The sequence below is a fragment of the Antrostomus carolinensis genome, unplaced genomic scaffold, assembly GCF_000700745.2.
Source record: "Antrostomus carolinensis isolate BGI_N321 unplaced genomic scaffold, ASM70074v2 scaffold32268, whole genome shotgun sequence".
NCBI classification, from domain to species: domain Eukaryota; kingdom Metazoa; phylum Chordata; class Aves; order Caprimulgiformes; family Caprimulgidae; genus Antrostomus; species Antrostomus carolinensis.
The window spans coordinates 70,622-84,309 of record NW_010335559.1 but is presented as its reverse complement, the minus strand read 5'-3'; the positions used below and the strand labels follow the sequence as shown (position 1 = coordinate 84,309).

The 13,688-nt window shown below is 47.2% G+C and overlaps 1 protein-coding gene across 1 annotated transcript in view; it reads right to left on the bottom strand.

Moving 5' to 3' along the window:
- Positions 1-13,688, bottom strand: part of PAPLN (papilin, proteoglycan like sulfated glycoprotein) — a 25,448-nt gene that overhangs the window by 6,358 nt on the left and 5,402 nt on the right. Inside the window, 14 exon segments of the mRNA XM_029086644.1 lie at positions 1-7; positions 10-258; positions 1,508-1,637; positions 2,322-2,439; positions 2,563-2,851; positions 3,392-3,478; positions 3,951-4,107; positions 5,437-5,613; positions 7,381-7,588; positions 9,611-9,676; positions 10,396-10,522; positions 11,620-11,743; positions 12,289-12,461; positions 13,674-13,688. The exon segment at positions 1-7 is cut by the window's left edge and continues 352 nt beyond it; the exon segment at positions 13,674-13,688 is cut by the window's right edge and continues 75 nt beyond it. Of these exon segments, the coding sequence (XP_028942477.1) occupies positions 1-7; positions 10-258; positions 1,508-1,637; positions 2,322-2,439; positions 2,563-2,851; positions 3,392-3,478; positions 3,951-4,107; positions 5,437-5,613; positions 7,381-7,588; positions 9,611-9,676; positions 10,396-10,522; positions 11,620-11,743; positions 12,289-12,461; positions 13,674-13,688 (1,927 nt within the window).

Sequence of the window (13,688 nt, the reverse complement as noted above, 5' to 3'; positions counted from 1 at the left end):
TATGAGAGCGGGAGCCAGTGTGCTGGTGTTGCAGGGCTCCTGTGCCAGGAGAATGCTGGTGCTCCAGAGGACTGATCCCCACAGAGCTGTGGCACACTCTCATGCACTCCTCCTCCGAGGCAAAGCTGTTTTTATTGCCGTGACAGCCACCATACCAAAACCGGTTGCACTTGCCAACGACAGTCACAAAGTACCAGCGAGTGGTCCAGTTCGTGCATGGTCCATGGGCACTGGGCAGCCGGCATATGACAGGATATGCTACCAAAAAGAGCAGAACAGAGGGAGATGTGAGGGTGATGAAATACAAAGATTCAGTGCTTCAGTTCACCTACCTAGATAATCTGATGGGCCTTGTGGGCAGAGGGCAGGTGGGAAAGTAGGACACCTGAGTTTTGCACCCAGCTCTGCTTTGAAATTCAGCAACTGCTCACATGTTTCTTTCTGCCCCAGTTTTGCCATAGGTGGAAGGAGGACCAACCTCAGAGACACTTCTGAAGCTGGATACTAGATGGATTCTTTATGGCCTTTCTTGTGAAATAGTGCAACTGCAAGGCTGGCCCTGGGGTTTTTTCTCCTGCAAGGGGCACATGGCTGCCATTTGCACATTTCCAGCCCACAAAGCAAGTGGATTAGACCCAGTTGTGAAGCTTCCTGCATTACAGAATACCCCTCCACACACTGATGTAAAGTAGAACACAGCCAAACACGTCTACAAACGGAGCCCTGTGCTCTGAGTCACAGGTATTGCAGCCACATGCTGACAAACACCGGGTGCAAGGCTCTGACTGAGAGGTCCTATGCCAAGCTGTGGTTGAGCAGAGAGGATCCAGAGAGCTTCCCCTTCCCCCAACGCAGTGCCGCAGGGCTGGCCACCAAGCAATCTCTATGCTGCAGCAAAAGGGCAAGGCAATGCAGCAGACATGTGCCTGCAGATGATACAGCTGGGAACTAAAGGAGCAGAGATGCTTTTACCCAGCAGCTCTAGTGCCCTCACAGGACAATAGGCACTGTATTGAACTCTGCTGGCTGAAAGCATCCATGCAGCCCTGAGCAACACCTCCATTCTTAACTGTAGCTCTCATTCCATCCCTGTCCATGGGCTGAAGGCTGAGCATGGCCCTGGTCCCTCAGAGAGGCCCTACTTCTCCTAAACCCAGGTAACTAATTTGGACTGCTCCAGGCTGCATCAGGGTGTCTTCTCAGAGGCAAACAGCTGCCCAGAAGTCCTACAGACCTAAGGAGATCACACAAACACACTTCTGTCTGACTGCCATTAGAAAAGAAGATGACAATCTGCGGTAGCTGACAGAACTGAACCATCTAGCTGCTTTTCCACATTCCCTCCAAGCTTCCCCTGCCCCAGCCACCAGGCAGAATTTCTTTTCAATTAGATCATTTACTACATTTTATAGAGAGCCCAGCCTCTACACAGGAAGCTTCCATGTGCTACTGGATTCTGGAGGACTCCTCCTACATTTCTAAACGAAGAAGCCAAAGCATCACTTACGGTAGTTGGGTGTACTGAGACATCCTTCCCCTTGAGGACCCGAAGCTGAAGCGACATTGTCAAAACAGCAGCCATACACGGAACCGCGGCACTCGCCTGAAGGGTGCTGCTGGGACAAAGCTTGGCTTGCCTTAGAAACAGGAATTGAAAGCCCAAAGTCATCATGCATGCACAAGGACAGTAGTACATGCCAGGCACCATGTCCAAGCTGTCAGCTTGGTGTTAGAGGAATTGCTATTTATTTGTTTGCATCCTAGAGGCTTTCATGCTGGGAAGGGGTGGGAAACCGGGCTGTCAGCCATGGAGCCAAGGCTGCACTGCTCTGTGAGACAGACCTGACCAGCCCAGCAGCAGGCCAGATATTTCAGCTGGCCCCACCAAGCACCCCACGCTATGAGAGGAATTACCTCCCTGACTACTGTGACACAAATTAATCTGCAGAGTTGTCAAACAAAGGCAATGAATAGTGGCCATGTTTTTCCCATTTTTTCTCCTAGAGAATTGGGTGGCGAGTTTCTGACCAACAGAAATTTGATTACCCAAGATTACTCAATCAATTCTACAAAGGACTTTCTTCTACTTATCAGACATCTCCCAACCACCCACTCTGTCCCCTGCTTACAGAAGATCACAGGTGGATGCCCTAGACTGAACAAGAGCAAAGTGGGCCAAAGGGCTTGATGCCACACATGGAGTACTGGTCTCCAGCATTATTGGCAGAGATGAAGCACAACAGAAACCCACAGTCTGAGTCACCAGGGTCAAATCTGAATATTCATATCTGATGGACAGCTAAAACAGTTTTTATACTTACTGTTGGAGCAGCTGCAGTGGGATGATTTCTGCTCACTTGAACATCATGGTAATATTGTGGGCATCCCATGTTGTTTGGACCCTGGGCAGCCGATACTCCATCAGGACAGCATCCATACCTACAGGCAGAAGGGTTGCAGCAATACCTGACCTGCCTGGCTCAACAGGCACAGGTTGTAAATTTCAGTAAGCCCCCAGAAAAGGCAATGCCTCCCTGTTCAGGCATATCTACTTCCAGCTACCTGTGACGGTGACAAGTGCTGAAGGGGCAACCTCTCCCCAAAGGGCCTGAAGCTGGAGTGTGCCCATCGGGACAGCAGCCGTGCGGGCTCCGATGACAGTTCTGAGACCCAGTCCCTGCAGTAGGGTCCTGAGAGAAGCTGAGCTGATGGGAGCCCAATGAGCGTGACTGGGATTCCCAGCGAACATGCAACAAGTTGATGCCACGGTCCTTGGTGGATGGGATGTGGTGATTCTCAGAGGTACTACGGATCGTGGAGCTCCCAGGGAGCATCTTTTCATCGCCAGAATCTGGGGAGAGAAGTCCTTAAAGCATGCAGGTGAGTATCAAAATCTGGTCAGCTTTCCTCATCTCTGCTCTCTTTCACCTGCCCAAGGCTACAGGGCAGGCTTTTCCATATCAGCATTTCACCTGAATATGTGTCTTCTGGTCACTCTTTTTTGGATTTGGTTGTCCTGAGGTTCTTTTGCTCACTGCCCTGATCATTCTTCTTGTCCCATGAGAAACCACCTGCCATATTATTCTGGTCCCCTCACATGATCTTTTCTTCTTCCTATGATCTGCTCTGGGCAGCATTTCTCTCAGCCAACACTTATATCATGCTGCCAGAGCCTGGGATCTATACACTGTACAGTCTCTTCTGCATGGACAGATTCAAATACTGCTCAGTATCGTGTAAAAGAATCTACACTTTGTCCCTGGCTGCACAGATTTCTAGAAGCCCATGAAACAACCAAGAGAAATTAAGAAAAGGAGGAACCTTTCCCTTACCACATCCTGTTTCAAGTCCACCATCACCAAAAACTCAAACTAACAAAATTCTTCCAAACCTGTGGCAGGGCTGTTTGGGTTGTAACGTGTCAGTGAGGACTGTCGAGTGACATCGTATCCCATAGTGTCCTGCATACTGGGGACCTCTGCCAAGAGAGACATACACAAAATAAGTGAAGTTGTCTAGCCCTATGCTCTAATAACTACAAATGCATCCAGGAGCCAATAGGGGACTAAAGTTGATGAAAATGTTTCTCTTCTCCTTTATAGCTGGTTCTCAGAGGGATGAGAGTTGGCTATAGTTTTTAGCTACTGAGCCTGCCCAGGTTGCCATCCTTGACTGGGAGTCCTAGGGTCAGTCTGCAGCACACACTGGGACAGAGGATCACAGAATACTGAATTCAAAATACCAGTGTTGTTCCCAAGCCTGCTATAAAAATTTCAAACAGCACAGGTATGGGAACTTTGAAGACGCCATGGTTATGTGCACAAAACAAACACACAGGAAGGGGACAGGCAGGCAAGAAGCTGAGAACATAAGCGGGTGCAGAGCTGTGAATTTCTACTCCTAAACAAAAGCATCTCAGGAAAAGCCAGGTGTGCAGCAATAGCACTCACGCTGTGGGAGGGAGCAGGGCTGCATGTTGCAGCTACCCAGGGTGGCTGGTTTCTGTGGCTGGATGGCTTTGCATGTCTCAGGACTGTAGAATTTGGAGTCGCCGTCAGCGCAGATGACTTGGCGTGTCCGGATGCCCGAATTGCAGCTCTTCGAACACTTAGGCACAGAGACAAGGCAAGTGAGCAGGGAGCAGAGGCCCAGTGCAGAAATCCCACAGTCCAGAGTGTGAAACAGCTGCGTGATTATCTGCAGGCTGAGCACAGTTTCCTCCACCACGACAAAGCAAACAACATTTCAGCTGGATGCATCTAAACAATCAGAAAACCATACTTTAAACCATTTTACCAAATGCTGCACCCAGCCCTGCAGCATTAGACTCTGAGCCATGCTCAGCCTGTAACATTTGGATGAGCTGCTGTTACCCACAGTGGTGTGGCAGGGAGCTGGAGTGAATTGTTTCAGCCTGGCCTGAAGGCATCTCAATACTATGAGGATCCACTAGCTGCGAGAAGGTCAGTTTTGAACTGTGCATTCAAGAACAACAGTTTACAGTGCAAAAGCAAACTGGTGGCTTTCTTGGAAGCAGCTAACTGGAGTTCCGCTCACTGGACACTGTGGATGAAGAGGGAACAACGAGCAGCAGCTCAGGGGAAAGGACAGGATGAGGTAACCCACCTGCTCGTGGCAAGCTCTACAAACATTGGGAGAGTATTTCCCTCTCTCATTCAGATGCATGTAGGAGCCCTTCTGATACCAGAAAGCCAGGGGCCAGGAAAGATCAGATTAAGATATGCAGCTCCTTTAACTGTTATTAAAACTTGGCCCACATCACACGAAGAACCAGATGTAACATGTTTTAACTCCGAACAAGCTGGTCTGGCTAGCACAGAAAGGAAAAAGTGTGTTTGAAAGTCACCTGATGCATTGGATCTACCCCATCTCCTCCTGCCAGAACTTTTCCCAGGTTGAACACAGTCTGGCTCCCTCTACAAAGACAAGACTAATCCAGATGAAGCACAGTTTATCTGAACAATTAGAAAGATGTACTTTAAACCACATCAGCAAATGCAGTGCTGATGTGGTTTAAAGTACAAAGCAGTGCATTCAGGCCAGTCCTGAAGCCAGAAGCTCTAAGCCATATTCAGCCAGAGAGCTGTTCTGCTCTTCACAGTGATGGATCAAAGAACTGGGAATAAGCTGCAAGAGTGGATTTTTTCAGTTTATTGGCTACATTTTGCAGTGAAACTATAATCCCCCACCCCAGAACGATTTATTTTTGCAGCAGCTGCATACAAAGCAGGCAGCAGATTAACTGGAGCATTACTAGTGCCAGTTACAAGGCAACTGTGAGCCAAGGGACGGGTAATGAAGCAGTACCTGCTCCCAAGCCTCAGCCAACATGCAGACTGTATGGATCAAAGTTTGTTTGTGAGGAGCAAAGCAAAATAATCAGTTATTTCCAAACCATAAAAGTGCGATGCTCACCAGGCCCCAGTCTCCAATGTGCCAGCCAATTTCCTGGATGCAGTTCTCCTTAAGGCAGGGCTGTGTGGCTGATGGCTTTGGCTCCATTAGGCAAGCGAAGTCCTGAGCCTGAGAGCCCTGCCGCGTTCTGCAGGTGACGGTGCGGGTCTGGACCCCCTCCCCACAGCTGGCTGAGCACTGCAGAAAGGGGTCGAACAGTTACAAGGAAGCACTTGGTTTCCACTTGCATTTCCAGGCTGTGCTCCCTAACATTAGGGCAGAGCACCGTTTTGAGATTGCCTAAAACAACCAACCATTCATCTCTGCTCATGGCAGAGGGGTTGGAACTAGATGATCTTTAAGGTCCCTGCCAACCCAAACCATTGTGTGATTCTATGGTCATTAAAATCATCAGGAGTTAGTTGAGTAGCTGTTTAAGCTGTAGAAGAGACAATAAGGCATGGTGGATAGGGTCTGGGAGATCTGCAGCTCACTGGATTATATTGGCCTAATCATAAATTTCTCTTGGTCTCTACCAAAGAAGACATGGAGAATGATTTTGGAAAAATATCAATACAGCAGAGCACACTGAGAACAATAAATGGTAGGAAATTACTGGAACCTCATGTTATTTACTCCTGATAAAAATCAGCTCAGGATAAGAATTCAAGGGAAGATAAAAAGATTAGGTTCTTGTATTGTTCATGTCTTCTGCTAGAAGACCTTGTGGTCCATTTTTATGGTGTGGAGCTGTGACACACCTTCTATACTAGTAACTAATTTGTGACATTTACAATGCCCTTTTAAATTCATAGTGGTGTTTCCTGGAATCCAGCCTATTTTTCCATGAATTACCAAGGTCTCTTACAGAGAGTATTAATTTGGGGACAGCCTGAATTACTTTAGATGACCTTCCTAGTTGAGTTTCAGGTACTCATCTACTAGACTGACCTTTATCTTTGAGAGTACACAAAACACAGTTGCTTTTGAGAACCCCAGAATTAATCACTTAGGAATCAGTTTGCCTTTCCCAAACAATGTTCTTACTCCACAACCCTGAAGTCATCTCAGTATTTGCATCTCACAAGAGAAAAAAAGAAAATTACTTTACAACCTAAGTTGTCATCTCTCAAAGTTGCATTTTATGCTGCTGCACCACCACAAGTTCGTAAGTCAAACGTTACAAGCATGCATGTACTCCTATTAAAGAGGAAAATTCACTTGTGCCTAGGGACCAAGTAGACACTACCTTTACTTTCTAAGCCCTTGGAATGTCAGATGCCTTCTAAGTGCCTGGCTGGCAGCACTGAGCACATACAGTTTGAACAGTTTCCTCTTCTGGTGATATAAATGTATACAGGCATCAAAACTACACCACACAGCTGTGTTCGGAGAGGCTCTGCACTAGCACACAGCAAACAGCAGGTCACCAGTGTTTCAAGTGTATCTTGCTTACCAACTGTTGTGATAGTAATACTGCTGTCCAGGGCTAGGCAGCAATAGGAATGGACATAAACAGTGCAGGCAGGAGCCATGAGCTCCTGTTTTACAGAGGAGGGAGTGTTACTGTGCATCATCAGCTGATGGACAGCAGCTCTCATGCTCATCTGCCTTCACCAGGCCTGACTCAGAAACTCAGACAGTGTCAGGTTTGGTGGATCCAATAAAAATAAAGGAGTGGGCAAAGGACTGGTAGACCAGAGAAGAGAGAACATGCAACGAGAGGAGCAGAGGTGCAGGGGCATCCACAGCTTTGAGGAACAGGGATGTGTTTATAGGAGGGTGTAGCTGGAGAACTTGTTTGGGGGACTGCGGGGACAAATCCTATACCTCTGCATGCCACCTATCCAGGGTCACACACCTTCTACAGTCCCAGAAAAGGAGCTTGGCTCTTTACCCCCAAGCTTTGACAGATCCCCCTTCAGTAGGTGTCAAGAGGCAGCTGCCTCCCACACACCAGCTCACCTCTGACCAGGGCCCCGTGCTCCAGGTCGCACACTGTCTCATGTTGCAGGGCTGACTGCTGCGAGGCTGCTGTGCGAAGGCCATGCACTCAGCGTCATCCACCACCCCCTGGGAGCTCTGACCGTCGAATGCCACACAGTAAACAGAGCGTGTCTGGGTGCCCCCACCACAGGTAGCTGAGCAGGATCCCCACTCTCCTGTTTTCCACCTGCAGGTCACAGAATCAAGCGAACAAATGTAAGCCCAGCTAAACTGCCCAGAGGCACAGGGGAGGTTAGTGCCACGTCCCTGTCGTAATCAGACACGGAAAATGTCCCTTTGCAGAATAGAGTCAGAGGCGAGTTCCCATTTGATCAAGTGCTGCCCAGCTTAATTGGCAATGAGCCCCACTCCACAGACAATCCCCAACTACAAAACACTTGTTTCTCTGGAAGTGCAGAGCTCTCCCAGAACGGGAAGATTTCTCTCCATGGCTTTTGGTCTCTTGATGTCTGCAAAAATGTCATGCCAGGAATGGAACATCAAAGAAAAAGAAAGAAAAAACAAAGAAAACAATCCAGATCAGCCAAAAGAAAAGCAACCCACACCAGCCTGACCACCCATTCCACTCTAGCCGATATCAGAAACAGTAAAACCAAGTCAAGACCTCACTCTGCCTGAAATCCATGCCAGACACTCTCAGAAGCACGTGTGAACTTTTAGCTGACAGCCAGTAGAAAGCTGGTTAATCCTCCCATCAGCCAAACTCTCCAACAGCAGCACGCACAAAAACACCCCCAAAACTTTAAATAGATTTTTTCCTGTGTTTGGTTGCTGAAGCTCTTGCAGAAACAATGCACCTGTGCTAACGGAAGGGGAAATGTCCACAACACAATCTGACTAGATGGTAAAATCCCCGCCCTTGTCCACTCCTGTGTCTCAGAGCTGCCCAGGTAGCTGGGAGCACAGCTTATAAGGCCCTGCTTCAGGAACAACATGATGTTTCATCCCCAACTCTAGTGTGCTGCGCAGTCAAAAGGCACTGGTGGTGGAGGGGGAGCATCGTGGTGATCTGCTTGTCAGCTGCAACCTCCCCTTGCAGTCAGGTAAGCCCCAGCCAGGGAGTGAAGGCAGTTCATATTTTCTCCCCTCATCCTCCAGTTGCTTCCCTGGTCTGCCCTCACCACCCCTAAACTGAGTCTCAGCCAGCCAATTCACATTCACAGCCTGCCAGAAACAACACAGCAGACTCAGCCATGTTCATGTCCTTAAGATATCCTTCTTTATTGCTAAAGATGCAGATATCAGCCCAAAACTGAATGGCCTTTGCTATAAAACAAGATGTTGCCTTTGGAAAGGGAACAACTACAGCATGTAGGAGCCACTTAAAGTGGTGTGATTGCAGGGCTCAAAACAAATTAATTGGTCATGATTTTTCAGAAGCTCCAGTGAGGATCAACCCCCACCCCGCTCCCCCAAACTGTATTCTGCCTCCTGTAAAGCAAACGCACAGTTTTAGAAAGACTGTATCAACTGGATGAGCTCACCTACAGCTTCCTTCAATTTAGAGTCAAGACATCTTCTCTGACACTTGTTCCATTTCCTTTGTAAGACAAGGCCAGCCCCCATCAGAGGCGAAGAATTGCAATTCCTAAACTATTAGCAGTTTGCTGAGGGACAACTATTTTGCTTTTGATCTTTTTTACTTCTCATACCTCAGTGTACATTGTAAATACTGTATGTGTGACATCCTTGTACTCATCACAGTATACTGGCACTTTTCTGCCTCTATATCACCCATACCAAAGAAAGAAGAGCTTTTGAGAAACTCTGAGGCTTTTGCTATGGAACGCTGGCATCCTGGTTTCAATCACCCAATCTATCATGCTCTCTTTTCCTTTCTGTTCTTTTATTTATGTTGATAAACCAAACAAAAGTCTTCAAGAACATCCTTTTTCCTATCTACCCTGATTCCAGAGAAAAATCAACAATTACCAGGATAAACTGCCAAAAGCTATGAAGAAACTGTCCCCTTCTCAGACCCATAAGAATCAAGTTACCAAGAGCACACACAACCACCTAAGCAAAGCTGCCAGCCAGCACCCTTCACCATCATTTTCACAGGCAAGAATTAAAAGCAAAGCACCACCCACTGCTACCACTAGTGCCAAAGAGGAAAGCCCCCACAGATGGAGAGCAGAAGGGAGCAGCTGCCTTCCTGTACTTTCTGTAACCTCTTTTTCCTTGTTACCTCTTCATCCGAGAGCTCCGTGCTCCACTGTGGCTCCAGGCTTGTGGCAGATAGGTGTAAGAAGTCCTTTATACACAGAACAAAGGATTTAAAGAACTTTAAACAAGTAGCTACAGGCTACTGTGTATTCAGAAATGCTCCCAGGTTTTCAAGCACCCTCTCGCCCACAGTTGCACTCTCACAGGCCTCTACTGCACCCACCAGATACACAGCAACACACACAGTTAAGGCTCTGGTTGTTACAGGTCTGAATGCCCATGTAAGAGCCAAGTGAAGCCAACTGCAAGGCTATGCAAGCAAGGGACAAGTTGGAAATGTCTGGGTAGAGGGGTTTGAAAACATCGCAGAATGAAAAGATTCCAGGATTCATCCCTTTCTAAGAGCAAGGACACTGGGAATGCAGAAATGACGTGAAAATTACACTCTTTGACCTACTCCTCTGTTTTTGCAGGCCCCAGTTGAAGAGAACAAAAACCAGAGAATCTGTTTCCTATCTCTCACATGGGCTAGAAGACTGTATTTCACAATCATAGTCTGCAAAGTGAATCTAATTGGCCTATAAAATTAACACAGGATGTATGAAGCCCTTTTCTTGTGCACACAGAAATGCTCATCACAATGTGTTTCATCACCATCCCTTGTCTTGGGCTTCCTCTAAGAGGTGAAACATTTCCTTGGAAAGAATCACGCTGGAAGGCAGAAGAAGCGAGAGGGTCATTCTTTTTCTTGGTTCCAAAAGCACCTCAGGAAGAAATCAGAGTCCAGAGGAGGAAAGGAAATCTTACCGTTTCGTCTGGGGACACATCTGATGGCCACATGTCCGGTTATTGTCTGGTTGTGGTTTACTCCTGCACATATAGTCTGGGTAAATTTCATTGTCTATGGTACAAAACACCAAGCGGGATTGGAAACCTGAAGAAGAAGCAAGGGAGTATTCCGATCAAGGCAAACCACCTAGGACTAGGTTTGCAATGCTCTGGTGTTGGCAAAACGAGTTTCTAAAGTAGTGCAGAATCCACACCCACCCCAACCAACCTGGAAAAAAGTCAGGTCCAGTTCATTTTCTTTCACTGTATGTATGAATGTCTCCCCACAATATAGGAGTCCACTGGAAGGGCAAGAGAGACAGAATAGTTCTGTGTAGCTGAGGGGCATTTTCCTGTTATTTTATAGATTGAGACTCATAAGGTAAGCGTTGTACCTATATATTGCTCATAAAGGAACCCAACATGGTTTGTAGGGTATACAGTAGCAGAGCTGCGGGCCTCCTGTAAGACTCAGAAGGTCAGTCTTGTGGATACAAGAGGAAAAACTTGAAACTCTTCACACTTCCTACAGGATAAGAGTGCCCAGCAAAGACAATATGAGCACAAACAACCACAATATGACAAAAGCTATCGAAACGGTCATCAGCACAGAAGACCAGAACAGGCTGATAGGAACTCTATATACTCGTCAGCTGGAGAACTTTTTTGTTTGTTTGGGTTTTTTTGTTTTGATTTTTTAGCTTAAAATCCACAACTTTGCCCATGGAAGAATCTGTAAACTGAACATGACATGACACCCCAGGAGATCTGGCAGTCCCCCTGAAGAGAGGGAATCTTCCAGGCTATGGTAGAGGGGAATGATGCGATTCAGTTAGGTAGGTCAAGTCAGTTTGGAGAGGACCTCTCAAGTGGTTGAAAAGGCCTGAAAAGAACATGAAGAACTGAAGCAAACCAAAACAAAACAAAGGCTATATATGAAGATTCTTAATAGAGCCAAATAACAGATAACAGTAACAAGTGTGAGGACTAGGGCATGGAAAATAAGACAGGCCAAGGCATGGAACACAGTCCTGTTGAGACTCTATGGGTGATCCTCCTTTGACAAAACCTCAGCAGATATACCTGTGCTGTCTTCCAGCAGGAGACTGCTGGGAAGCAGCTGCAGAGGGCAGCACGCAGTCACACTGCCTTCAGGGATGGACACCCCACACCAGCCCAGAGACACGAGCCCTGTCCCCTTACCTCCTCCACACTCGGAGCTGCACTCACTCCAGGAACCGTAGCTCCAGCTGTAACCTGGGGCCTGTCCTTGCATGGGCAGGTAGTACTCATACTGTACCCCTGGGTTTGACTCCTGGCTGATGAGCTGTGAAAGCATGGGATAAAGTCAGGGAAATAACAGCAGCAGCACTTTTCCATTCACAGCATTTCCCCACCATGTCTGAGTGTTCAAGCTGACCTGCTTCCCTCCTGTTCAAGGAGCACTTATTCTCTACACTGCATTTTCTCCTTGCCTTCTATGATACTCTAGAGAGCATTATTATTCAGAGAAGGGTGCATTCATCCCTCTCAGAGACAGAAGATCCAGCTGCTCCTGTAACAGTAAGTACCCTTTACTGGCTTGCAGCACACCATAACAAGCAGTGCCCTAGAGCCTGTCCCTGCCGCAACATCATTCCATCCTGGCTCTCCCCTCCCTTAAAGTCAGAGTCCAAGGGAATAGGCAGGAAGCAACATCAAGCCTTGCCCTGCTCCTTTCTGGGCAACAGAACCAAAGCCCCCTGGGGCCCCATCACTTTTCCAGCCTTCCCCATGTGGTCCCCAACAATGCCCTCCCACTGTACAAAGCAAGGACTGCTATGAAAAGCAAGAGAGTAAGAGCATCAGTGAGGGGCAGGCACAGCCACTTACCTCAATGATGAGAGGTTCTGTGGTGGGACCTCGGGCATGGAGGAGCTCTGGGGCCAGATCACCCTCTGAGCCACGGTCGTAATGCATAACCGTGCTAGCTATGTGCAGTGCTCGGCTGAAGTCAATGGTCCAGTGCCCGTTCAGATAATACTCCCCTCGCACATTCTTGACAGCTGGACAAACCCATGTGCCAGAGAAGAAAAGGCAGTAAATTAACACATCTATAACCTGACACCTGGCTCCAGATACTACAAGACAGGGTCTAATCTAGACTTTGAGGATATTGGTAATCCATGGAGCTTCCAGCTCCACCATTTGAACTCCAGCTCCTTTACATCAATATCATAACCCTTTAAGTGTGTTGACAATCTAATATGGCAGCACCTATCAACACAGCAAAAATTCACACATCGAAGAGGACTATAAGAACTCAACAGGGATGTTCCTGTTTCAACTCAACACTGCATCACAGGTAGAAAAAAAAAAAATGAGACTATCATCCTCCAACAATACTGCCCACTCTGTAATGCTCTCTTGCCAGAAGCTGCTCCACCTTCAGACAGTGGTTCTTGCCAGCTTTGCTGCAGATCAAGCACTTTTTTGCTGCACAGGAAATGCCTCCAATATATTCCAGTCCTGTCTCTGCATTCCCACTATTAGTCACTGAGGCACAGCCTATGTCCTGCTTGCCATTAAGACATGAGCCTCACACCCCACTACCTCTACACCACTATCGTGCTCATCATTCTGTTCAGAAGACAAAGACTTTGGTGCTGCATCCAGTTTTGTACAAAGGAAAACATCACCAGACTTATCTATCCAAAGCATAGGGCAATGGAAGAATCAGAAAGCTGAAGAGTATTTACTTTCTCCACTGGAATTTTCTCTGCCCTGCCTAGAAATCTAGGTGAGGACTTTTCCCCTTCTTTTTTGCCCTCTGCAGCATAACCAGAGTTTGAGGTTGTACAGCCAAATATCCAAAAGATATCTGTGGGAAAAAGAAGCCCATCCTGAACTTCTGGGTAGCAGAAGGAGTTAGAGTTTACATTCACCAAGCAAATAGCAGAACTCATGGCCAAGTTTTGCTATATCAACTATACTCCTCGTAAGTTCCAGGCAGGAAGTCTGAACGTGGTTGGTTTATATCCCCCACCCAACAGCAAGTTCACCATAGTAGAGAAAATGAAGTAAACCTGAAGCCCAGGGTTGAGCATCACTAACACTTCAAGGATACTCAATATTCGGATCCTGATTTTCAGAGTTTTCCCCTCTGCCATATCAAGCCATCTAGGTAAACATCCAAAACCCTTTTGTATCTGAAAACAAAATTTCAGTGCAATGGCTGGAATCCAAATGGATGGACATGGTTCTGACACCTGTCTTACCCAGAAAATTCCTGC